This window comes from Anopheles darlingi, chromosome 2 (assembly GCF_943734745.1).
Source record: "Anopheles darlingi chromosome 2, idAnoDarlMG_H_01, whole genome shotgun sequence".
Lineage (NCBI taxonomy): Eukaryota > Metazoa > Arthropoda > Insecta > Diptera > Culicidae > Anopheles > Anopheles darlingi.
In genome coordinates, this window is record NC_064874.1 from 29,221,514 (window position 1) to 29,246,902 (window position 25,389).

General features: G+C 51.6%; 2 protein-coding genes across 4 annotated transcripts in view; one reads left to right on the plus strand and one right to left on the minus strand.

Annotated features, from left to right (window-relative positions):
* Positions 1 to 3,729: 3,729 nt before the first annotated feature.
* LOC125959849 (open rectifier potassium channel protein 1) lies at positions 3,730 to 18,637 on the minus strand. Of its 3 annotated transcripts, none has more exons than XM_049692825.1 (8): positions 18,424 to 18,637; positions 11,799 to 13,240; positions 7,426 to 7,605; positions 7,229 to 7,350; positions 6,813 to 7,168; positions 6,595 to 6,742; positions 5,721 to 6,239; positions 3,730 to 5,640 (listed from the first exon to the last, which is right to left on the minus strand). In XM_049692825.1, exons 2-8 carry the CDS (start codon positions 11,938 to 11,940, stop codon positions 4,366 to 4,368), a joined length of 2,742 nt encoding a protein of 913 aa, XP_049548782.1. In that variant the 5' UTR covers positions 11,941 to 13,240; positions 18,424 to 18,637; the 3' UTR covers positions 3,730 to 4,365. The 3 variants fall into 3 exon arrangements, with proteins under 3 accessions (XP_049548782.1, XP_049548781.1, XP_049548783.1); XM_049692824.1 differs by having other exon boundaries at positions 17,923 to 18,637; XM_049692826.1 differs by lacking the exon at positions 18,424 to 18,637 and adding an exon at positions 17,605 to 17,907.
* Positions 18,638 to 21,910: 3,273 nt separating this feature from the next.
* LOC125959841 (putative ATP-dependent RNA helicase DHX57) overlaps positions 21,911 to 25,389 on the plus strand; it is a 4,246-nt gene continuing 767 nt past the window's right edge. Inside the window, exons 1-3 of the mRNA XM_049692804.1 lie at positions 21,911 to 22,216; positions 22,281 to 24,349; positions 24,421 to 25,389. The exon at positions 24,421 to 25,389 is cut by the window's right edge and continues 767 nt beyond it. Of these exons, the coding sequence (XP_049548761.1) occupies positions 22,149 to 22,216; positions 22,281 to 24,349; positions 24,421 to 25,389 (3,106 nt within the window). The 5' untranslated portion in view covers positions 21,911 to 22,148. The remainder of the gene's footprint in view (positions 22,217 to 22,280; positions 24,350 to 24,420) is intronic.

Here is a 25,389-nt window from a genome sequence, read left to right on the forward strand (position 1 = left end):
CGGTGCGAGCGGTTCGAGCAAGGTGTTTGCCCTTCCATCAGCTCCCAGGGCTCGATAGACTACTCGGAATACTGGAATTGACGGGAATCGGGATCGGGCTACGCTACGGTATGCTCCCTGAACACATTGGTACACTCCGTAGTCACCGCTGGGCTACGGAGCGGTTTCTACTGCTGCAAACGCGCACTACTGCTGCTGCTGCTGCTCGATGCCCGTCCCGATTGGCGAATGCGGCTGCACTGCGTTCCCTGGCGCTGTCATCGCTCGACAGCACACCTTCACCTTCTTCTTCAACTCCACTTCACCATCACCACCTGCTGCTACTGCTGCTGCTGCTGCTGCTACTGCTACTAGCGAAGGAAAGGCCATCATCCAGTGGTAGAGCGCGGCCATCGCGCCATAGCCACAGGGAGTGCACGCTCCTGCTGCTGCTGCTGCTGCTGTTAGCCACTCACATCCGCACACAAGCGTCACACGCACACAACCGCACAACACGGTCTTGGAAGCAACAGGATACGGGCCGTCCCGCAGGATCGTCCTGCACTAGTGCCACTAGACGGAGGTCACTGTGTGTGCAGCACACGGTGTTCCTACCTTCCACTTTCACAGCTCACTCCCGGGTTACCGAAAGACGTTCAATCTGCCATCCTCCTGCACCTTCGTCTGCCCCGTCGCCACAGCCTGCAGCCTGGAATGTGTGTCGAGAGGGGTAGCGGAATGGCACCCGAGATTACACACCCCGAACGCGCTGCCGTTGCGGTCGCTTTGTTCTGCCGCTGAGCCAGTGTACCAGTGACCGGCTGTCTCGGGGTTCGTCGTCGGTCGGTCTGTCGGTCAGTCGGTTGCTCCGTATCGGTAGCAGCCCTTTTTCGCCTTCAACACGCGCACACGCACACACACACCACTACACCAACACACTGGGGCTGTGTGTGGCGTCTCCATGCGTACCATGCGTCTCCATGTGTCACGATGAAGGAGAACGCCCCAGTACTCTCTCTCTCTCGCTCTCTTTTACTCAGAATCTTCGCATCCTACTCACGGTCTACTATACAGCACACACACTCTCTCTTTCTCTCTGTCACACATTTGACAGTAATGACAGCAAACGGTCACTAGACGCTGTGTGTAAACAAAGAGAGAGAGAGAGCGAGCGAGCGCGCGCGCGCGAAAGCTCTCCTCTAGCGAGCAGCGTTCCAGCGTTTGCCTGTAGTAAGCCTTGGGTCACGTTACCGTCACTGTAGTGGTGCGTCGTCCTTGCAATCGCTACGGCAAACCCCTCGCAGGTACACGAGAGCAGCTTCCGCCGCTCGTCTCGCCACTAGCGCCGGTCTGCTAGTGTGGGTGTGGGGGTGATAAGGCTCGTCCAAGGCGGCATCGGTAGTGGTGTCACACAGGCCGTGCAGCCGTACGTTGGTGTGTGGCGTTACTACAAAATTTACGTTTGTTTGGTGTTGTTTCCCGGGATCCTCGTACGCACCGGGCCTTTTTATTTTTATTTCCTTTTCCTTTTTCCTCCGGTAACCGGTACCGCACCTTTGCCCCCTTAACCGCTCCCGAAATGGAGGGTAGGTAGGAGAACCGCTTTTCGGGCGAAAAACGGGCAAATATTTAGCAGCGGAAAGAGGTACAGGATTATGGCCGAAAATCGAGGGCCGGCTTGAGCCGAGAAACGCTTATCGTAATGTACAGCACATTATTTATACCGCCTGGTGGGCAACCGACGAGTGCTAGTAATCAAATAAAAATGACCGGCACCAGTGCAGTATCCTGTACGCGCGTCGCGTGTATGGAGCAGGATCGCTGAAAAGAACGACAAGGGGGATCTGTCACATTCCGACATGCTGGAAATATCTCCATTACGAAACCAGCTTCCCGGAACCGGGAACATACATAAGGCCTCCTCGTCAAACGCTCGTTTTCTGTCGAACATGAATACTCCACAGGATGCCACGGGCAGTGTATCGTAGTCCGTAGCCATTTATGCCTGCATGCCACATCCGCACGCCAATTGTGGGACTATTTTTAGTTCATTTCAATCACCACCCAGACACTATTCACCCCAAACTACCCTCGGTGCTACAGTGCAGTAGGTTCTATTCCAGCCGAGCAGCTGCCATTAGCAGGCGCTGGCACGCACCCATGGCAACCGGCCTTCCTCCTCCTCCTCCTCCTCATCCTGATTGGAACGTTTGGGACGGATTTGAAGCGGTAAAACCATTCGACATGATGATGACACACTTTCCAACCCGCCATCCTTCGGTATCGGTGCTCGATGAGAACGGACAATCGATGTCCATATACCCATAACGGTTGGACAGTTGCCAGAGCCTCCCCGAGTCCTGACGGTGAAGGTGGTGCCGATAGGGACCGAGTGGCGGAGCGACGATTGTCCTTCCTTTCATTTCTATTTTGCATGCATCGAAAGCTCAATGAAGTTGATTGATTTGTGAACGCTTTTGTCGCACTTGTGGCTGCTGGAGAAACGGTTAAATGGACGCCGCACTACTGCACTGCCAGTGGCGCCACTAGCCCCCGCTGCCATCGTCCAATGCACTAACAATAAGTCGTTGGTTTCGCTTTCGGGTTGTTGGTGGAAAGCGGAAACCAAAAACAGCGAAACGAGACACGAGGAGCGAAGCGCTTGAACGAATCCTTTACAAGAGAGCTTCACCATTGTGTTTGTTGTAGGTAAGGGGTGAGGTAAGCGCACCTGAGAAGACGTTAAGCGGCTTCCTTGCACAAAGAAGCGGGATAATAATAACTCGCTGTTCGAATGAGCGAATTGTCTGCCTTTTGAATTGATGCAAAGGTCAGCACACCCAGCGAGCCGTACACTCGCTCTGTACAGCATCAGCAAACGGTGAGCATAATGCGTAGGTTTCGTGTGCCTGTGTCTACATAATTATGTATCTTGTAGTAAAGCGTCACAGCAAGCTGTCCATCTGTGTACCGGCACGGGACACGAATATGTTGATAAGGAACGTGCTGCGAACATTAATTTATGTTTTTTTTTTTTTTTTGGTTGATGGGAGATCAGTGAAGCATATTTCGCAAACAACAATGCCAATGAATCACTAACATCAAGCTTTTACACTGTGCCAAAACTGTGGAATCTTATAACAAATGAATGCTTTTGTTTTTTATTTTTTTTTTTAATTTCATGGATATTTCAGAAAGGTCGCATCGAACACTTTTCAAGGCATACGGCAATCATACTTTATCAAGCAACATACAAACGGTTTTGACGGTTCAGAGATATTGAAAAGGGGTTCAGAGATATGGTTCAGAGACAATGATCCAAAAAAAAATTGCAGATCCCATATCGAGAGTAAAGTGGGATTAAGATTAATCTTTTAGCCAGAAACAAATGGCATGACAAGCTACAAGTTGCACAACAAATACTTTATGATCGAATAAAAAGTTAGAAGCAAGATTTAAAATGGTAGAAAATAGATATCATATTCATGATGAATGCAAGACAAATAAACAACCAACTACATGCAAAACCGTGCTTTAAAAACACGATTCAAGGATTAATTTTAATATCATCAGCTCCTAAACCCTTGCCATGTCGTTAAAAAAGATCCCTTGAGGACCTGAGCAGAAATCTACGAGGATGTCAGAAATTAGTTTAAAAAACAGTGTTCATAATCCAATTGGAACATGGAATGTTTCAAGTTCATAAAAAAAAACGCACATTCCCCACTTGTACACCAAGTGCATGTTACATGTCCTTTGTAGAATGCTCTGCGAATTACCATTCAAGCACCGTCGGGAACATTCTTTTTTATGCTTTCGGTTTCCTTTGTTATAGTCTGTAGATCTAGCTTTCGCCAACCGCACTTCCGCACTTACCAAGCCAAGCGTCGAGAAACGTTTTACCAAAAACCATCGACATGTAATCGGATTTACTTTGCAACACACAACACAACAGAGTACAACAGCCGCGCGCGCGCCTTCGGATACATAGTGCTCATAGTGTCATCGTGTTATCATAAATGGCTACACCTCCGCTCACGCTACTACTTCTCCACCCGTTCACAATCACAAATACAGTTCCGCAGCTCCCTAACGCAGCTCCCCGGACACACCTCCGGGCTCCGGCCCGCGAATACTAAGTGTCGTCCCTACCCTAAAACCTACCTGGTAATGACTGGTTTCGCTTTTACACAAATGGCATCGAATGGGTTTCATAAATAGCTTTGCGAATGTCTTAATGTCTGCCTCTTAAACCTCACTCCTCCTAGTGTGTGCGTATGTGTGTCTGTGTTTTGTGTTTCGGTTCGCACCGGCCCGGGGGAGGAGGGAGTGAGAGAGGAGAACGCAATACTGATACGTTACTGGGTCCTATGTGCACCACCTGTGCTAGCGCTTCTGTTCGAACAGATTCGATAGGCTGCTGTGCCGGTTACGTGGATTCCGCTCGTCGGCCAACGTCGGTGCGTTCTGCGTTTGCGCGGCCACCGCGACCACGGTCGATTGGTCCGAGTCCGAACGGGCCAAGCTCGGCCGCCAGCGATACTGCGCACCGGGCGCACTGATCGCCGACGCCGAAGCTGACGTCGTGGGGACGGCCAGATGAGTCGGCGACTGCTGCTGCTGCTGCTGCTGCTGCGGACTGACGGCGGCCAGTGGACTCGGACGCGCAGAAAGCCTCCTCTGTAGCGTGGTCGTCGGTAGATTGTGCAACGATTGGGAAGACGAACTGAGGCCTGCGGTACCACCGAGTTGCTCCGGCCGCGGACAGTGACCCGGTGGATAGGCCAGATTCGATGGACGAACGCTGAACCGACGGCGAATCGGTTTCGGTGAAGCAACGGTAGCGCTCGACAGCGTTGGACTTCCACTGCTCGTACTCCCTCGAGGTGCCACTGGCGGTGGACGGAATGAAGGTCGCCGAATGATGGACGGTGCCGACTCGGTACTGCCGGTACGCCCGAGTGGTGGCTTCAGTGAACCCCTTCTCGAACCACCCTCGGTGGTGATCGGTGGTGTGAAGAGTGTGAGCAACGAAGGTACCGCCGTTGGACCAAACTGCTGACGACGGCTCGTTGGCGATGGGGCTTCACCATAAGCGAAGCTCCCTCGGTGTCGTGGTGTTTGCGGAAGCCCCGAAAGGCCACCCGGGGCCACCGATTGCGTGTGGACGAGCTCGAGGGCCCGCAACAGATCACCGATCGTGGTCGTCTCTAGGAGCTGTTCGTCTTGCGGGGGCATCGACAGGATGCTACCGCGGCCACGGGCCGTTGCCGTAAGGTACGAACTGGTCGGAAGGTTAAACATCGTGTTACGGCCCTTACCGGTGGCCGATAGGTAAGCATCGAGCCCAACCGGACCACCGGCCTCGAGGTCCGGTAGTGGCGTCTTCTCGCCGGTCGACGATGCCGTGCTCGAACGTTTCCGGAATGGATTCAATCGTTGCAGCAGCCCGCGGTTCACGGTCGCGACCGGACGGGCTTCTACGTCGATGGCCGTCGACGTCGACGTCGGTCCGTTGATGGTCAGACTGGACTCGAACGGAGCGTTCTTCGAGAGTGCCGCCCGCAGCAGATTGTCCTTCTGTTTCACCTTCTGGCGGATCTGCATGATCTGCTCGATCTGACTATCGTCACCACCACTCCACGTCCACTCGTTGGCGTCCTGTTTGAGGGGCGGATAAGATATTTCGAATGTTATATCAATCCCATCAGGCAATCTGTCAATTCGGTTTCGAAGCTTACCTGCGTGGTGGCGTGTGGCGGTAATCCAATGTCCGACGCCGCTCGCGGCCGCATCGGTGGTGCCGTCAGATAGGCGCTCTTATCCGAACCAGCGATCGACCAACCGGACCAGGTGCGCTCGCTGGCCAGGATTTGCGAGTCCGAGAAGCAGTTGACGCCCGCATTCAGCGATGCCCGCTCGAGCACGCTCTGGTTATCACCGTCCTGATTGGCGGTGATGTTACCGAGGGCCGTTACGACGCGTGCCAACAGCTCGGCCGGTTGTACCAGCGCCTGCACACCGAACGTTTTCTCCCGATTAATGCGCTGCAGATCGGTATCGGACAGTCGCCGTACCAGACCCGATCCGGTTCGATCGAGCGGTTTCCGTTGCTCCAGCGTGAGAGCACTTTCCGAGTTGGCGCGCCGGCGCCGAGTGGTCGGTGTTTGTGGCTCACGGTACAACGAAAGCTCCGGACAGGAGGCTGACCTACTCCTGGCCGTACTCTGCCACCGGTCCGATGGTTCGTCGTAGACGGGCTGGAAAGCAAAAAAACGAAAAGGTGCAAACAGCGCATCAACAACGCAGCTAATGAGCATTCAAGGCGCAATGTCAATACAGTCCCGGACTCCCCTCCCACAAAACACACCACGACACACACATACACGGACAGATGATCGACGACATCATCTGCTCCCTTACCTTTCCTTACCAAGCCATTGGCAGCTGTCCACGAGGCGTGTGAGGCATTGCAAGGAATATATGAGTGTTTGATTGAGTGATTTCGTTCATTACCAGCCAGCCGCTAACAGCGCCACCGGTGTGACAACAAAGATAACAGCCCGAAAAAAGATGGAGCGAAGTAAACCATTCCAGCGACCGCAAGCGACTTACCTTAAACTTTAGCATATACACCTCGTTCAGGATCTTCCGCAGGTAACTGATATCTTTGGTAACACCGTTCCAGACGCGATGCTGCGTTTCCTTCAGGTTCGTGGCCAGCACCTTCTCCAACTGCTGTACCTTCTTATGCGAAATGCCTCTGCAAAAGAAATGGACAATGATTTGAGGGGCTCGACTCGAAATGCGCCTCCAAACTCTCGTATACTCACTTGGCAATGAAACCGAGTATCATAAAGATGTAACCGATGCCGGCGAAAAACCAAAAGATGATAAACACCTTGTAGACGGTAAACAGTGAGCCAAACTCGTGCTCCTGCGAGGGTTGAAACGAGGCGGCAAAGTCCCCGAACCCGATCGTCGTCAGCGTCACGAACGAGTAGTAAACGGACACATCGTACGGCCACTTCTCGAAGTAGCTAAACACGCACGCCGGCGCAAAGATGAACACGATCACGCCCGGTATCAGGTACAGTATGATCTGACCGATCAGATTGAACTGACGGGGCACGTAGCCCGCGTTGGCCGACAGCTTGTACGCCTTGTACCGCTGGTACATCCGGACAAACTGTAACAAGAGGCAGATTAGTGGAGTAGTGGGACTCCGGAAGGCGGGTTCTGTCCTTACCCCGCGCGAAAAGAACTCTCCGACGTAGGCGAAGAAGAATCCATTGACGGGCAACCCAATGAGGGCGTAGAAGATGAGAAAGATCCGACCGAAGGTATTGTGCGGTGAGATGTTACCATAACCTACAGAACGGAGCGGAACGGAGCGTTTACGCCGGTGTCGGTTGGACACTTCTGTTGAACCCCTGCACTACTTACCGACGGTGGAGCAAACGATGAAGGCAAAGTAGAAGGAATGATAAAAGTCCCACACGTACGGTGGCGTGTACTCGTCCTCGGTATAGTTCGTCACCTTGCTGCCACAGTAATCATCGAGCTGACCGATCAATTTGCGCTGCAACTGCGCATCATCGGGTGACAGGTACTTTACCAGCATCTCTGTAAGTAGCGTAGCAAGCATTCCGAAGATAAAGCATTCCGGGCATAATAATCACCGATAAGCCGCAACCGAATGACTCTCCCTCTCTCTATCTCTCGCCATTCGGTCTAATTAGAGGTCGATTGTAAGCTAGCAGTCAGTAGCAGTGGCAACGAATGGCGGTGGTGGCCTATTTGCATGCGCGCGGTTGATTATGAGCTAGAGGCTAGACCTCGACGCTGGTGCCAGACCTCGTTAAAAGCTAACGATGTGCGAAGTGTTGCGATGTCGCTCGTGACAAACATGTTCGTTGCCGATCGAGAGCAAACAAAACAACTGAAAAAGAAGGCAACTCCCCACGAACGACCTCCATCACAGCACGTCCCATTAAGCCTCGGCCTGCCTTTTAAAAGCCCGCTATTACGGTCGAAATCGGGCCGGGAATCTCCACGTCCAACGAGTCCAACCGTTCTGCGGTGAGTAATCCCATTCGGAAGGATTCCGTCAACCGAGTGGCATCGGATACAAGGGTCTTAGGCTCGGCTGCGACGACGTCGCGATTCGATTAGAATGCTTTCGCTAATGAAACGCAAGCGTAACATCCACAAAGCACAGGGTGGTCCACCCACCTCGTTGATCTCGTTGCTTGATCGTGATCGCGATCATCAGATTCATCCATTTGATCCACATTTTTCGCGAGCTGTGGAGATGGCACTTTGCACCCCGATGCCAGTCCGACGTAGCGTAGGACAACCCACCCGCCAACAATGTCTGATCAGCGAGAATCCAGCCGGAACCAACCGACTAGGTGTTAACTGCGGTTCAATCACTATTTTACATGCGGCTAAACACCAATTTACACTTCCAGACGCGACTCGAGCCAACGAAGGTGACAACCATCACGAGGGAACAACTGTAGCGATCCAGAAAGCGATCGATATCTCCGGCATCGGCATTAAAGTATTCCAAGGTATCAAAAACTAATATCTGATAAGGAGAGCTGAAGTTAATTCCAGACAAAAAATGACTCATTTGACGGACTATTGTTAAGAAAACTTACAATGTTTTTTGTGAAGCTCATATAATACTTAAGCAGCATGTTATGTCGTAGTTTTAGGAAAATATATAAAAAAGAACAGCCACCCCTTAATTAATGCACTTATAGGAGGGCTTTTTCTCAAAAATATACTTATGTGGTGCACATCGTACCGTAGCTTCGTGCTCGATCATCGGAGATGCTGTTTTGTTAAATGATGAGTTTCTTCAGGCAGCACCGTACTGTTATTTATATGAAATTTTGTTTTTTTTTTATCTTTTGATAGCTGTTAGAAGCTAGAAAAGTGATTGTTTTTAAACGTTTGCTTAAAAAGACGAGCTTTAAATAATTCATTTTAAAGAAATTTGAACACATTTTAAAATAACTCATCGGGACTGCCTACTAGATGGTAAACTGATAAAGTGTTTCATATTAAAGAATTGTTCTATTGATTTTGACTCAACGATGGACACATGAATCGTGATTTTGAAAGATTCGCTTTGGAATGTGACGAGATATTTCAAACCGCTTCTGCTTTTATTTGTTTTGGCTATAACTAGATCTGTTCGATTAATCCAAAACATTTACATCAATTTCTTAAAAGTTTCATCATTCGGGAAAAAATGTGAAAAAAGTGCTACGAAAAAGAAATCCATTCACGAGTGTCCCACCAAAAAGCACCAACCAGCAACACAAAGAAAAGCACTGAAGCCACGCTACAAGCCACGCATCCAATGATCCATATTCATAAGAAGTCATAACGGCATTCCACCATGATTTATGGAGCCAGATCGGTGCGACATCGACGGGTCGGTGGGTCGGTGCCGCCGACTCTGCATCCAGATAGGCCGGCGGACGCGCGCCACGATCGGTAATTAATTAAATCACTTCGCAGCTTCGCAACCATTCGCTGCACACCTCACCCGGACTCGGCCGTTGCCGTTGCCGTTGCCGTTGCGGCGCGTTGAAGTCTCCATCATCCCACCCCACCGCCGGGGGGGTTCATTCAAATAAGCAGCGCTCGCGATTCGATCGCTCGCGGTCGCTAGTGGTGGGTGCGCACCTCGTTTACGGCACGCGCCAATCCACCATCCGTAGCCGACAGCTTTGTAGCATGCAAATCGGACAATCATGATGTTCGTGTCGTAAATGGTGATTTCGATTTGCGCTCGACTGTGGATGATGGACGCGCACTTTGACACCGGCGTGAATGAGAGACCATTTAGCTGATGCGATATGGACGATGATGATGAGTGTTGACTTGTGGCTAATCGCTTCATCTTCTCGCCACCGGGGGTGGGGGAGGAAGCCCAAAAAGGGTGTTCGAGGGATGGAAGGTTCTTTTTGGAATCTAACAAAAAAGGATCGCCGTTTTTTGGGGGTTGGAGTGTTCCTGTTGGAGGGCCACAGCGAGGTCACAACGAGGGGCGCTAACAAGTGGCCGGAGTCGGTCAGAATGGATGCTTTTCTGTTCATCTTCTTTTTTTTTAATGTGAAGAGTGCTGTCAGAGGCTCGTCACTGCCGAAGGGTCACTGACTGCGTGGCCTATTCGCCGTCGTATCCGGTTCTAGCGTTCGTATCCCTTTTGCCGTTTTGCAATGACGTCAGCTCGTCGAAGAGTGGCCGCGGCGCTTTCGTTGGCACGCTTTTTTGGGTCAAAAACTTGTTACTACTTTCACATTCGGCTGCTAAAACGACTGGCAACCGGACGCACACATCTCCACTCACATCTATGCTCGTGATCGATGCCTCGTTGTACGTGGAACGGTTTGCGAGCTGCGAAATCGTCCAATGATCGTTAAAGGATGATATTTGCATTTTATTTCTTCGTTTTTTTCGTGCTGCTAATGTTTGTCCTTTCCCTCCGGTCTAGCTCATAATGCGGAACGGGTTCGATGGAATAAATTGATGGTTTTGAAGGAGCTCGTCAAGGTTAACCGATTGGAATGTGTAAATGCGAGTTCCCGCAAGTTGGGATCGATCGAGGTTCGATTTTATGGCCACGGAGGGCGTGGATGCTTCCTCTGCTCGAGTGGCATCCGTTCGATTCATCCGTTTTACATGTTTTACAACGCCGCTCTGCCAATATTGACCGCGACCGTTTATTGCACACCAAGATCGCGAGAGCCCTCTTCCAGAGACATTCCAAAAAACACGATTTTCACATTACGACCGCTCGAGGTGCTCGCGATTGTCTCAAACTCACATCATGGTCATGGTCCGTAGAATTAGGTTTCGGTTTCAAGTAGCTTGATGCCGGTGCCGGTTGTCATCGCACCTACTTCAACCCGCAACACGTGCATCCCGATGATGACGTTGTCCGATGATAAGCATCAGGCGCCAGAGATGAGAGATGAACGTCATCGAAGTGGCGAGGTGGGTGTGTGAAGAGGGGCGACCATTCGACACCTGATATGACGTGACACGAGAGGGCACAGTGTGAGCGTTCGGATCGATTTCAATTCGGTTACAGCCTCTCTCAACAGCCGGAAGCTCTAAAATGCACATTAAAATCTAAATAACCAACCGGAGATCCAACGCGATGCGCGATCGCTGATCAGCAGCATGCTGATCGTTGTGCGCTGATGTGTGGCCAATGCACGAGTCACACACAAGCGCGCGCGCACACACATTTCATGATTTATGGATCCAGAAACCGGAAATTGGTCGGTGCCAATCTGTGAACTGCTTGGAGAATGAATGGCGATCGTGGAGCTGGCAAAAGCGCAACCCTTAACAACAGTTGTAGGCAGAAACCAGCGGAGAATGGTAATCAAACCACAACCCCTCCGTCCAACCCGCTGGTCCAGAACGAAGGTGGACGCGCTGGTTTAATTATCGACCGCACGGTTGATCTCACGACGTGCGCGACGTTATCCTGATCATCTGATCATGCGCACGGTGCTCGATTGATTGCAAAAACAATCCGTACCTTTCTTGATTACTGAGCATTAGGGTAAAACCTGCACCTTACATCAGGAGTCCAGGGTTAAAGCTAATCACGGGGCTAAGCTGCAAACGGGATCCAGCTCGGGATTCGCGGAACATTCCCCTGGAGATCACCTTGAGAACATGACAAGGATGGCGTTCACAACAAAATACGAGGGCCATTAAAGGGAAAAGCCCACGAGTAGAACCTCGTCGAACGTCACGCACAACGCGGCACGATCACTCACCGTTAATTTCGATTCTTTCGGCCAGCTCGTCGGCCCGCCGGCCCGTCTCCAGCTCATTCTCGACCGTATAGAACACGCTGGCACCGAGGAACAGGTACGCGGCATAGAACAGGAGCAACGCGAACCACTCTTTGGGCGTCATACCGGACGATCATTCGTGCCGAGTCGGTCACTCCGGCCACTCCGGAAAGGCGGAAAATCCGTCCCTAAAGTTCACTGCCCGCTGCACCAACAGCAAGGGATTTTTTTTCGGAAATGGCACGCACGATCACACACACGCACAAGGCACTGTTCCGTCTGCTCCGGCGGTGGAAACAGCTTTGCGGAGCGCTACCGTACAGGTTGAACCCTCCACCGGGACTAGAACTCCATGCTCTTTGCCGTCACCGTCGTCGTCGTCGTCGTCGTCACCTGTTGCTGCTGCTGCTGGTCCACAGCATTCACAACACGCACCACGCGGTCGATCTACTCGTGCGAACCCTCGCCGTTCGGGTTCGCCGTTCGCGGACCACAAGCACCGAGACCGGTCGACCGATCGGTCGGTCGGTCGGTCAGTGACGCGCTGAGATTCGAAAGAGGATAGAGACGCCACGGAGGAACCACCGAACGACGTCCTGGCAGCGACGAGCACGATCGAGTACGGACACGTTCACTCACTGGAAATGGTCACAGACTCACGGGTACACACACCCCGGGGGGTTCTATCGGGATTTCCTCGCAGGCTTCGATGACGTCACGCACAAAAGTCTAAAGTCCTTTGTACCCGAAGCTTGGCAGGGTACGAAGATCACAGCAGTAGGAACCACAACAGCCAACACGGAATCCCCGGGATCCGTCCGCTCCGATGCGCCGAACACTACGAACTGTGAGCGAACTTTCAGCGGCCAGGGTGGCTGCCGGACTGGGTGGGCGCGCGCGCTCGTATCTAACGTATTTTATATAATCACTTATCACCCTGTTTTTTTTTACACGCTACTTTTTGCGGGAATGCACTGTTTGCTCATCGTACGTGCGTGCGTGTGATCGAGAGATCGATCGACCGCTGCTCACCTCGGCGCGGTGCGAGCTTCCGGCGCGATCCGATTCCGATTAGAAGACCGTTCCACTTGCTGGAGGGTCCTGCTCGGCGATGTGATTGTTACGACGATTCACGCGTCACGTGCGTCAGACCGCTCCGTTCCGTTCCCTTTCGTCGGTCGATCGATCGATCTTTCGATCAACTAAACCGGTCCCTTCCGGTAGATCCAATCGCAGGAGCAGCAACAACAGCAACAGTATACCGACGTAGGGTGGTCGAGCGGGCACGGATTTGTTGCACGGGCATTCCGGGTATGCCATAGTACACCCCTGCTGGTGCGTCTGCCACACTCGCCAATCCGGTGGTCGTCGGACTGGATTACCGACTGGCCATCCCGGTCCCGGACGCTTCCACTTCGATGGCCCTGCAAGATGGATTGGGTGTAAGATCAAGATCGAAGCATGTGCGAGCATCTCCCCATTGCCGATTGTATGCTAATGGTCCAATGGACTTGCGCTGGCGGCCTAAAAAAGAACGCGATTCTCACGATTTTTGGATAAGGATGCTTCGGCGATAATGGTAATTGTATGATTATGAGTGGTTGTGGTTTCTCCTCTTCCTTCGTGATTACTATATCTGCGATCGGAGCCCCCCCCTCCCGATTGGATCCGTTTATCGACCACCAACAATCGGAGATCGGATAGAACCCGTCGGCCATTGCGGCCATTTGACGCACAGCGGGCGCGCACGCGCGCTTCTGAAGTCACGTTTGGTGTAGCGGCGAAACCAGTTCACCATAGTCCATAAACCATAAACCAACCGGCTAGGCACTGGGGCTTCAAAACAAGCCAGGGGCCAACACACCATACTCTACGCCCACGGCATCCTCTCAATAGCCCGAAAAAAAAATGCCAAGAAACAGACGCCAACAACGAGAAGAACGGTTCGGTGGCGATGCGATCGTTTGAATCTCTTCGATGTTTCTTTTCAATTTCTCCATCGACGACGGGTGCACGATGAAACGTGACACGCGCCAGTTGACTCCGGAGTATCATTTCTATGCAAACGAGAGCTCCATTTTGACCGACTGGCCGCGGACAATGCACCAATGGCAACGATGGCCACTGCCATCGCGTCCCACAATGCTGTGGTGATGCTGAACTGAAGAACCTGCTCCACATTTGTTTTGCGCAGCTACTACTTCGGTACTTGAACCACCATTTGCGAGTTCGGTTTCACGCTGAACGGTGATGGTGTTTGCGAAGAGCTCTTGAGCACACACCTCCGGATTCGAAATTCGAAATCACACAAAAAAAAGCCTGCCCGAAGAATCTTAAGCAATCGTTCAAGCGGAAGACGATCGCTGGTTGTCGATCGGTGGCAAACAAAGATCGTCTTCGCGCCGGGTCACCCTGGCGTGCTCACGCACCGTTCCCTCCTTTCCCCCCCACCCGAGGGGACTAATTGCTAGCCGCGTTCGCGTATTTCCGAAATGTTGTACGCTTAACTGCTACCTGCGTACGCCATCGGTGGTCAATTCTTGAAAGAAACCAGAAAAAAAAACCCAAACCACAATTTACGTCAAAAAAGCCACCGAAGAAGCTCCTCGGGCGTAAATCGAAACGATAATTCATTCCGGGCCGAAGCGGTGAAGGTAAACCGAACACCGGAAGACGGTATATCAGAGGGAACAGGAGGATGAAGAGAATGGGACTGTAATTTAACCAACAGGCTCAAACCGAGCTCATCCCTAGGCAGAACAGAGGCGAACAAACAAAGAAGGAGCGCAAATCATTCGGATTAATTTACGAGTTAATGATTATGTACAAGCAAGCCAGCGAGCCGGCGAGCGACTAATTAATGTTCGTATGTGTGTTTTTTTTCTGCTTTTTCGTAAAGGGGTTGGATGTCATTTTATGCCTTCATAAAACAACCATCGCCGTACGATGCAGAACCCGCTCTGTGGCCACCAGACGACGCAACGCAAGCGTCCATCTCGAGTTACCGTCGTCCTCGTTGAAGGGCTAATCCCTTGCGATGTCCTCCGATTATCTCATCCGCGAACCCCCGTGCCACTCGACCCTCTCCCCCCGGGGCGCGACGAGCTGAGACATCTTGAGACGAATCCAAGGTAAACTGTTGCTTTATTACCATTAGCCACCGTCATCGTCAGCGGTGTCGTACCACCGCGATTTGACGGCGCGATGATTGACAGTTGGATTGACTTCTCGGGGAAGTCGCGAAGGGGGATGATAAGGGACGCCCGGCCGCCGTTTTCTTATCGACAAAAGGGCCCCAGAAAAGAGTGGGGAGTGGGGTGGTGCTTTCTCCACCACTGTCTCGCATACCGGCACACCATCAGTTGACAGCTGATTGCGGGCTATTAGCCTTATCGATTTGCGAATCCCCCCTTACAACAATCATTGTGATCGCGAGCGCCTTATTTGTCGCTTGAAGGGATTGATTTTATTGGTCACGATTGGTTCTACTGTGCGCCACCGATTCTCGACTGTCCGTGGAGCGGCAAATGAAGTGTTTCTCCAACCATGTGACACTTTACACGCTTAGATTCGAGCGACTGTTTTTTTTAGGTAATATCAATGCCATGGAGGTCAAGTCAAGAATTCGATGCGGCCACCACCACGGGAAATTGGTAACCGGCCGGCCAACTAGCGAACGAGCGAAGCGTGAAGTCGACTCGAAGCCGATGAACGAATTTGCGCGAAGCTGAAACGTCCGAGGAACCGAAAAGTACCGAGACAACCGGCACAAGGCTGGTGCAGCAATCGTGGTGAGGGGTTGGTGCAGCGCGGCCCACTGCCCCGGTACACTGGTGATGGTAACATAAGACACCTTCACTCGCAGTACGCTGCATGACATTGACACACGACCATGCCTTTGACTTTCTTTCAGAGCCAGAGCAGCCCTCTTGGATCTTAGGAAAAGGAGCTTAGGGGCAAGGTCGCGCAACCAGACATTATAGACGGGCTCGAGATCAACCTGCCGGTCAGTTCAACTGACCACCACCACCATCAACACCATCACCACTGGGTGACATTGAACGTGAACTTTCTGCGTCCTAGACCCCGCCGTGGCCAGCCGTCGTTCGTCGTCGTTTGTGTTGTTGTTGTTTCTTCTCCTGAAGCCAGCGAGACCGCTACAGCTAGTTCGATTGCTCTTTGTTACCGGATTCGCTGCGTTCGATCCGCGTGCGGACCCATCCTCACCTCACCCATTAACCTCATCTCTCATCTCACCCTTCCATGCTTGCTTGGATCAAAGCCGTGGAGTATGTTTTATGGCGGATTTTTTTTGCCACCCTTCTACGGTAGCGTGTCCAATCAACTTTGTTGTTGCAATATGCCTCGTGCCCCCCGTCGGTATCCGAGTCAGGTGAACCACGTCCGCCCTCCGAATGCCCCAATGCGTCGCCCCCCACCCTGTCGCTGGCGTGTCGCTGCATAATGGTCAACCATTTGTATGAGCAAGTGTCCTCTCACGTCACGATCGAGAGTGAATGAGAGAGAAGGAGAGGAGAGAGAGCTCGCACGAAGTAGAGTGAATGTTTACGGGGCAAGGAGAAACGCTTGTGAAACGCCAAAACAACGAGAAAACCAAAATTATTCGCACCAGCAGCAGTAGCAGTAGCAGCAGCAAACTTGAACTTGAACACGCGAGAACCCCAGAGATGGAAGCTTGGAGATGATGGAGCCCGTTACGATTGCAACTCTCTATAGAGAGATACAGAGAACAAAGATACAGGGAGCGAGGGGTTGCGGCATGCAGCTGAGCAAACGGAGCGGTGTCAGCCTCATCAGAGCGGCCTTCGCCGGTTGTTCAGAGGAGCGTCTTCTTCTAGTTCGCAAAGATCCGATCGCGAAGATGCGAACGTTCGAAAGCTGATAATCGGAACTAATAACCAGGCTGGTGGCAGCTTCGCTTCGCACATACGCACGCACACACACACACACGCACACGCACGTGCGTTAATGAAGATGAAATGAGTCCGGCCTACGCACATCATCATCATGATCATCATCATGGCTTGTCTGGAGATGATCTAAACCACCAAACGACCGGCACCGGGGTTTGCCTCGTTAACGTTCATTGAAGCACTCCCCCCCTTCCTCGTTCCACCCAACCCCTCTCCGGGGGCTATGCTAATCAGAACTGGAGCAAGAAGCCCCTTTTCCGGACGCTCGTCTCCGCTTCACCGCAGCCAGCGAGCGTCTTCGTCGCAGAACGGACGCCGAAGATGGCGCGCGAAACCGACAGACAACCGACGGAAAAAAAACAAGTTTCTTGGCTGCTAGCGCGTGGTGCGCGTTGATCGCGATCGTGATCGCCGAGGAGCGGCACCGAAAGCACCGAAATCGAGCGAGCCCTATAGGTATACGGACCTCGATGGGACGACACACACTCTTCGGGCGTTTGAAGCACTCACGTCAAACAACAACTAGTGGCGATAAGCACCGCGTTTCGAGCGCGTCACCAAAGCCACCAATAATCAGTAGTAGCGCGAGCTGATTAGAAAAGCGAAAACTATCTGGAACGAGCAACTCCGGTCGCGGTTCAGCCTCGCTTCGTTCAGCCTTTTCGGTGACGGAACGCAATAGCACCAATACGCCATAATTGCACCGGCATCGAGGTGCACGTCGAGCAATTGTGGCGGTCACCCCGTTTAGCCTGCAGGCGGAAGGTGCATGCTGATAAAACGGGAAATTAGCTACTAGCGTTTAGCGGCGCGACTGCTTAAAATGAATGCCTTCTTTTCCTGCTACTTCTCACCGAGGTCGAGGTTCGGCGTCACGGTGATCCGCTTCCAAAATGGTCACAAGTGCCACGGCCTTTGGGGGCGTTGGCGACCTACCTCACCGTGCGCGATCTCTCGTGTTTTGTGATCGAGCACCGAACCGAAAATTCCTAAAGCCAACGGGTTTCTTGGGACATTTTTTTTTTCGACTTGGGGAATCCCACTTCTCATTAAGCATAAGCCAGCTGCTCGAGCACGAGCTCTTATTGGAATGTGTTGCCAAAATATTTGCCAAACACTTGAGCGGTGTGCGCCACTTTGTGCGCTCAGCCCCGATTCTTCACTTCACTCACATGCGTCGGTTTCGGTCACTTCACGACACTTCGACTTTACGCGCGATCGCGTTTGTTCCGCTGTTGGTAGAGGGGGAAGGTTGTCGATTGTCGATCGAGCTATCGTCAGCAATAATGTCAGCCGGCGAGACTCGTAGCTTAAGCGACGAACTGCTGGTTGCTTCCTGGCGGATGGTGCGCTTGATAAGCGCACTATGCAACGCTCGGTACTACTTCCTTCGCTGATCAGTGCAATCAGCAAAAAAACAGAACCATAAACACTCTGTCACGCACAACACTTGCACGCGCGTCACGATCGGGACTCTCCGGGGCTCGGGGAAACCAGCTGACAACGTCTGCGCGACGCTGGCCTAAGAACACTGATCCAGATGGTGGAAGATGGCTTGCGGATATACTGATATACAGACAGACAAGGGCAGCCGTAACACCAGAACACCAGACACACTCAATTGGTTGCCGTCATTGGGGGCAATCCACGTTCATCGTAACCTCCAAGCCTACCGGCACTCGGACGGACGGACGGACGGAATGGACGAACGGTCGTTCAGACCGAAAAGCGTATCGGGCAGCGACTTCGCCCTAGAGCCCGAAGCGAACGACCGGCTGCGACTGGACGACTGGCTGACTGCAGCGCGCGGACCACGCGCAACTCGAGCACAATCGATCAGGGCCGGGCGAGAGGCCTCAAAGCCCCGCTTGCGATCGCGATCCTCTTCGACGAGAGCGCGCGCTTAACGCGCGAACGCAACATGATGATAGCCGTGATGGACCAAGCTCCGGACACAGACAGACAGACAGACGGACGACATATTGCTGTGTGTGAGGCGGCTCCGTGCACTGGCATTACGCAAAACCCTCTTCGCTGTATGGACAGATGGATCGAACGTGAAGGATGGACGAATCGTGGAGGCGTTTGGTTTTGATAAGAGAAGTCGTTCGTCCCAGCACCGCAGGCACACACACACACACACACGTATACACACACGGGGCCGGATGCCGAGACCAGCAACGTGCCATCAGCTTGAACGCTATCGAACGGCAAGTGCGAAGCTTCGTGCTCGCGTGCGAAAACGGCTTTGCACTTGACCTCTTCCACGGTTGAACGGATCGGTATCGACACGTGCTTCGCGCCAATGTTTGCTGGTCAATGTTTGCTTATCAGCTGGCTGGCCCGATGCATTCAATCCGGTGCATTATGCTCCGAACTCGGAACGATTGCGAACCGGTTCAGCGACATCTCGCGTATCAGAAGACAGGCAGCTTATCATACGGATGAAACGCGGATAGCCGCCATCTGCATGATGGATTCCGACCGACACACTAGCGAACAAAGGTAGTCGTTATCGGTTGAGTAGCACTCATCGGGCATCGGCATCGGATGCGGTAGTTTCGTCATCATCATCATCATCATCACGTCGACAATCAATTGGCCGATCGGAACGAATTACAATGGCCATTGCTCTGTATCGACAAAGAATCCTCGGCGTGCATGGTATCTCGCATGTTGACCATCTTCACAGCTTAGCTTCTGCTGCACGAAATGTGGTCGTGACGAAGGGGCATGGCATGACGGTACACTTTGACGACATGGCTGCTTATAAGTGTTCGAAGGGTTTCCGGGCTGGATCGGACCTACGTCAATTTCGCTTTGATAAGAGTACGACAGCGTCCGATTTGTTCTGTTCACACTTGTCACTAAAGATCCTCTCCGTGATTCATCTAGAGGGCATAATTCCCTCGGAAAGATAAATAGAAATAATAGAATTCCTCCTCAGGGTTGGGGCCTTGTCCGTGGTATTACATTCACGTTTAGAATTGTGCGAATCCCGCTTGTGGCAATGTCATCCCAACAATGGCACTCCTCCGAACCGCCGATCATCGTCTGTCTGCTGATTGAACAGTGTTACCAATTCATTCCCGATGTACCTATCCTAAATATTGTTGAATTGAGTCTGCCGATGAGACGGTTCATGGTTAACCGCCATTGTGCCAGAAGTGCTTTGATTCTTCCGATTGCGTGCGTATACTAATCTATGCTATCCGCCCGGCAGCATATTGTCCCCGAACCCCCGAATTGCAAAATTGAATGTCAAAGCCGCGAGATGACCACCAAGATAAAAAAACGGAAGTCCAAAAGCGACCGGTTTACAATGGGAAACAAATAGTTAGTTTCGCCGATTCAATATCCCGCACTGTTGCGACCTTGGCGAGGCAGTCATCCGTATCCGATCGCGTGGTAGGCCCATAACGGGTTAACGGGTTTTGCAGACGATGATAAAGGAAAGCCACACGTGATTCCGGATCGGAAGCGACATTGTTGAGATACCGGGTCCCTTGCTAGGGGATGTTGTGTGGCGGATAGCGCGGACGATAAAAGGTTTAAAATGGCGGTGCATACATTCCTGTGGCCAACGATTAAATCAGTTAATAGAAATTCGTTTTCTGCTAGCAACACCAAAAATGATGTGAGCCATTTTTCCAAATTATTTTATTCCTGCTGCTGCTACTTCTATGTTGCCGCATGTACAGAAAACAAAAGCTATGCAATGTGGCTCGTTAATGTTTATTCGGCCGCTAAGGAGTCCGTAAGGTTGATTCTACATTGGTCAAAAACTTTTGATGCCAAGTCAAAACAAAAGAGTTACATTTTTCCACAAAAATGGAAAAAACTTTTGACATGTAGACCAAGGTACTTTAAAAAGACAGGTAGCATCTTAACCGCTTTGACAGGTCACCATTTTGAATTTTTTTGACATTCATAGCAGGGCACTTTTATCAACAAAACCACGTGAGTATCAAGAAGAAGAAGAAGAAGATATGGGCAAGTTTGGTGGTTTTATCAAGGAAAGTACCTGATTTCACTCTTTTTCGAATGTTTAAATGATTCATCTCTCTGTTTAAGATCATTCGAGCGACCGAGTTGTGTTTTACAGCGAGTGAGCACGGTCCAGGAACGCTAGCTAGCTCTTGTTCTAGGCCGGGTGGCAAGACCTAAGGACCGATAGCATATTGAAACTATTGAAAGAATTTTGGGAATATTTGCATAAACTTTAACTTTCGTGCCACTTTTCGTGAATTTGAACTGTCGTAATACCACATAAAAGCGAAAACAGCTCCGAAAAGAGCGTTCCCGAAGTAAACATCCCACCATCCCGTGAATGTCAAACTCTGAAGTTTTTTTCTAAAATCCGATCGAGGATTTGTTCTGGATAAAGCTACCTGTCTTTTTAAAGTACCTTGATGTAGACCTCTCCGCTGTATTGCGCAGTGTGGAACTAGCTTAAGTTCGAATTGTGGTGCGGACCTGGCCTAACTTTCGAAATGCCAGAATGACGGATGTCAGACGTGTCACAGGAAACGGATAAGAAAATAAAAATTCGGTTTCTCTCTCTGATCGTGAAAGCCAAACCGATCACACGTGTATTTTTGTCTTCTGTATTATGGCCTTGTTGTATTACATCTTATGTCTTATGTCCGAAGTGAAAGCTGCCGTCTCGTAAAATCGACGAAAGATCGTGGGTTTTACACATCAAAAGTTTTTGGCCAATGTAGAGACTCTCTAAGCGGCCAGTTTTCTGAATCTGCCAACAAAGTGGCCGCTTAGTGGCCGTATAGTGCTCGCATAAACATTAGAGAGTCTCTACATTGGTCAAAAACTTTTGATGCCAAGTCAAAACAAAAGAGCTACATTTTTCCACAAAAATGGAAAAAACTTGACAAATGGCAAAAGGGTGACGCCCGCGATCGGATACAGAGGGCGCTGCCGGTTTGTTTACATCTACGAGACGACTACACTAAAGTGCAGCATTATGTGTCTGTCAATCAGCATAAAGCATTTTAAAAAAAAAACTGTAGGCGCATGTGTTTAAAGTTATCTCTTTTTGTTTCACTGTATCAAAACTGAGCGCCAAAGTAGCTCTTTTGATTTGGCGTAGAAAGGCGTCCTACACACTCCATTTTTTTTTAATGTATGGACCTTTTGACGCCAAGTCAAATTTTGACTTGGCATCAAAAGTTTTTGACCAATGTAGAATCAACCTTATAAGAAACTACCTTCCTATTTAAAGTACCTTGCTTGGCATCAAAAGTTTTTGACCAATGTAGAATCAACCTAAAACGGGCCACATTGCATGTATTCACGATCAGCTGTTCGTGACTGTTCTGGCGCCACGCGTAAGCTTATGAAATACCGCTCGGAGTTCCGCACAAAAAGGAGTGAATAAACGATGGACGAGGAAAGCAGGCAATTGGTTGCGGATTGTTTCCTTCGGGCGATTGTCGATCCGCGGTCCTCGTAAGTAACCTGCCGCCCCATCCGCCGGGGAAAACGGTTCACCCATTCCGCTCTCCTCCCTCAGGAACACACCGAACGAACCGCCGCCCACGAAGCAGCCGGTGAAGGTGGAGTTGCAGGTGCTCCGGCTGAAGGATGAGTCACAGACGCTGATTATGGATACGTTGCGAGCCATCCACGGCGAACACTTCCAGCTGGGTGACATCTCGAAGTACGTCGATCAGGGAAATCGGTTGAAGAAAAACTTCTGGCAAGATCGCGGCAATCTCGTCATCCAGGGCGGATGCGATTTCTCGAACGTCGTCCGTACGGGCAACAGTAACGAGGACAAGTTCCGCATGTACGCGGCCATGAAGTTGCACAGCTACGGTTTCCACCGGGCGCACTGCGAGGAAGCGCTGGACCATCATAACGGCGACATCGATCGTTCCCTGGAGTTGCTCTTTTCCAAGTACTTCCCACCACCGGCCGATATGGCGCCGCCGCCCGAAGAATACGACGAAGAGGAACTCAGCACATTGCGAGCCGATGAGCGAGAAGCGCTAGAGTCCATCTACGATAAGCTGTTCGTAGAGAAGGAACGGAACCGCGTGTGGCAGCTCAAATTTAAAATCGATCATCTGCTCGTACACAGTCCCTCGGAGATGAAAAAGCTGGCGGAACGGGAACGGCAGCAGCAGGAAGAGGAACGTCGCCGAAAGCAGGAAGAGCTGGCAAAGAAGAAAAAGGCCAAAAAGGAACCATGCTGGAACTATGCGAAGGGCAAGTGTCGCTATGGTAACCGTTGCTACTATTCCCACGGACCGGACGAATCGAGTACGAGTGAAGGTGGCAAGGGTGAGGGCAAGAAGCTGCTGGATAAAAGCATTGAGGAAGATCCGAATTGGTTTTTTCTCGAGGTACGGTTTCCACCCGGCAACCGGTACCCATTCGAGCGTCCTATCCTGCTACTGCGCACTACCTGTCCGGACATTCCGGATCAGCTGTGCTTACGGGTAAACAGGCGGTTAGTGCAGGAAACGATCGAACTGACACGTGACGGTATGCCGTGCATCTACACGGTCGCCGATCTGTTGCAAAACGACACCGAAATTGGCCGTTTCATCGAGCTCGACCGTTACCAGTTTCTCGACCCCAAACGTTCGCTGTTCTACGTGCCGGACGAGGATGAAGGTCGCGAGGGACCGGGTGGTGAGTTACCATCGCATCATCAACGCGGCAACACGGGTCGACAGACGGGTCCTCGGACGAACATGGAGCAGGTGCTGAAAGAGGATCGCAACATCGTGCGCAAGTTCCTGGACAAGCAAGCGAACGCAGCGTACCGGGAGATGGTAAAGGCACGCAGCAATCTGCCGGCCTGGGGGAAGATGAACGAAATTCTCGAGCTGCTGGAATCGAACCAGATTCTTGTCATCAGCGGTGAGACGGGCTGCGGAAAGTCCACCCAAGTGCCTCAATTTTTGCTCGACGATTGGTTACTGCAATCGTCGCGGCTCGGTCCGAACGCAAAGCTACGCCACGTGGAGATAGTCTGCACGCAACCGAGACGTCTGTCGGCGATCGGTGTAGCGGAACGTGTAGCCGAAGAGCGGATAGAGAAGGTTGGCAATACGGTCGGCTACCAGATACGGCTTGAAACGCGTACATCCTCATCGACGAGACTCACCTTTTGCACGACCGGTATTCTGATGCGACGGTTACAGTCCGATCCGCAGCTGTCGAGCGTCACGCACGTGATCGTGGATGAGGTGCACGAGCGGAGCGAAGAGTCCGACTTTTTGCTACTCATCCTAAAGCAGCTGCTTGAAAAGCGTAGCGATCTGAAGGTGATCCTCATGTCAGCTACCCTTAACTCGAACCTGTTTGCCAGCTACTTCGGCGATATCCCGGTACTCGACATCCCGGGCCGTACCTTCCCCGTGGAGCAATTGTTTCTGGAGGATATCCTGGAGCGGAGTGGGTTTGTGCTCGAACCGGATTCACCGTACTGTCGCAAGCTGCGGAAAGCTGATCGCGAACTGCTGCTCCAGGAGCTGGAGTATGCCGATCTGCAGGCATCCGAAGTCCCACCGGCGAAATCGATCCGCGACGAGAACCTTAAGTTACCGGAAACCTTCTCACGGTACGCAGGTATGTCTGTCAGCATCCCATCCGATCCGAAGTGCTTTCGGATTACATCTAACGTCGTTCTTTCGTTGCAGATTATTCGAAACAAACGTGCAAAACGCTTTGCCTTATGGATCCGCTCCGGATCAATCCGGAACTGATCGAGCGTGTGCTTACGTACATCGTAGACGATCCGTCCCATGGTTGGCCACAGGAAGGTTCAATATTGATCTTTCTCCCTGGCTTGGCTGAGATACAGACCGTACACGAAGCATTGACCAGCAGTCGGCTGTTTGGTCCACGTGGTGAACGATTCGTGCTGATTCCGTTGCACTCGATGCTGACGAATGAGGAACAGGCGCTAGTCTTCCGGAAGGCTCCAAAGGGAAAGCGAAAAATCGTGCTCAGTACGAACATTGCCGAAACGTCGATCACCATCGATGACTGTGTGTTTGTGATCGATTGCGGGCAGATGAAGGAGAAACACTTCGACTCCAACAGCAACATGGAGTCACTCGAGATGGTTTGGGTGTCGAGAGCGAACGCTTTGCAACGTAAAGGACGCGCTGGACGCGTTATGCCCGGCGTATGCATCCATCTTTTCACGAAACCACGCTTTACCAATCACATCCTTGCGCAACCTGTTCCGGAAATTCATCGGATACCACTGGAACCATTGCTGCTGCGCGTCAAAACGTTGCCGACGCTACAGGAACGTCCGATAAGTGCCGTCCTAGGGGCGACTATCGAACCACCAAGCGAAGAGAATATTGAGGCGGCCAAGAAGCGACTCGTCGATGTCGGTGCGCTCGATCTCGACGAACAGCTCACGGCACTCGGACACCATCTGGCTGCGCTACCGGTCGATGTGCGGATCGGCAAACTTATGCTGTTCGGTGCCATCTTCCAGTGTCTGGACAGTGTGCTAACGATTGCGGCCATTCTGAGCTACAAGAGTCCTTTCGTAGCTCCGTTTGCCAAACGGGATGAAGCGGACAACCGGAAGCGTCAGCTGGCCATTGCCAATAGCGATCATTTGACGATGCTGAACGCGTATCGCCGGT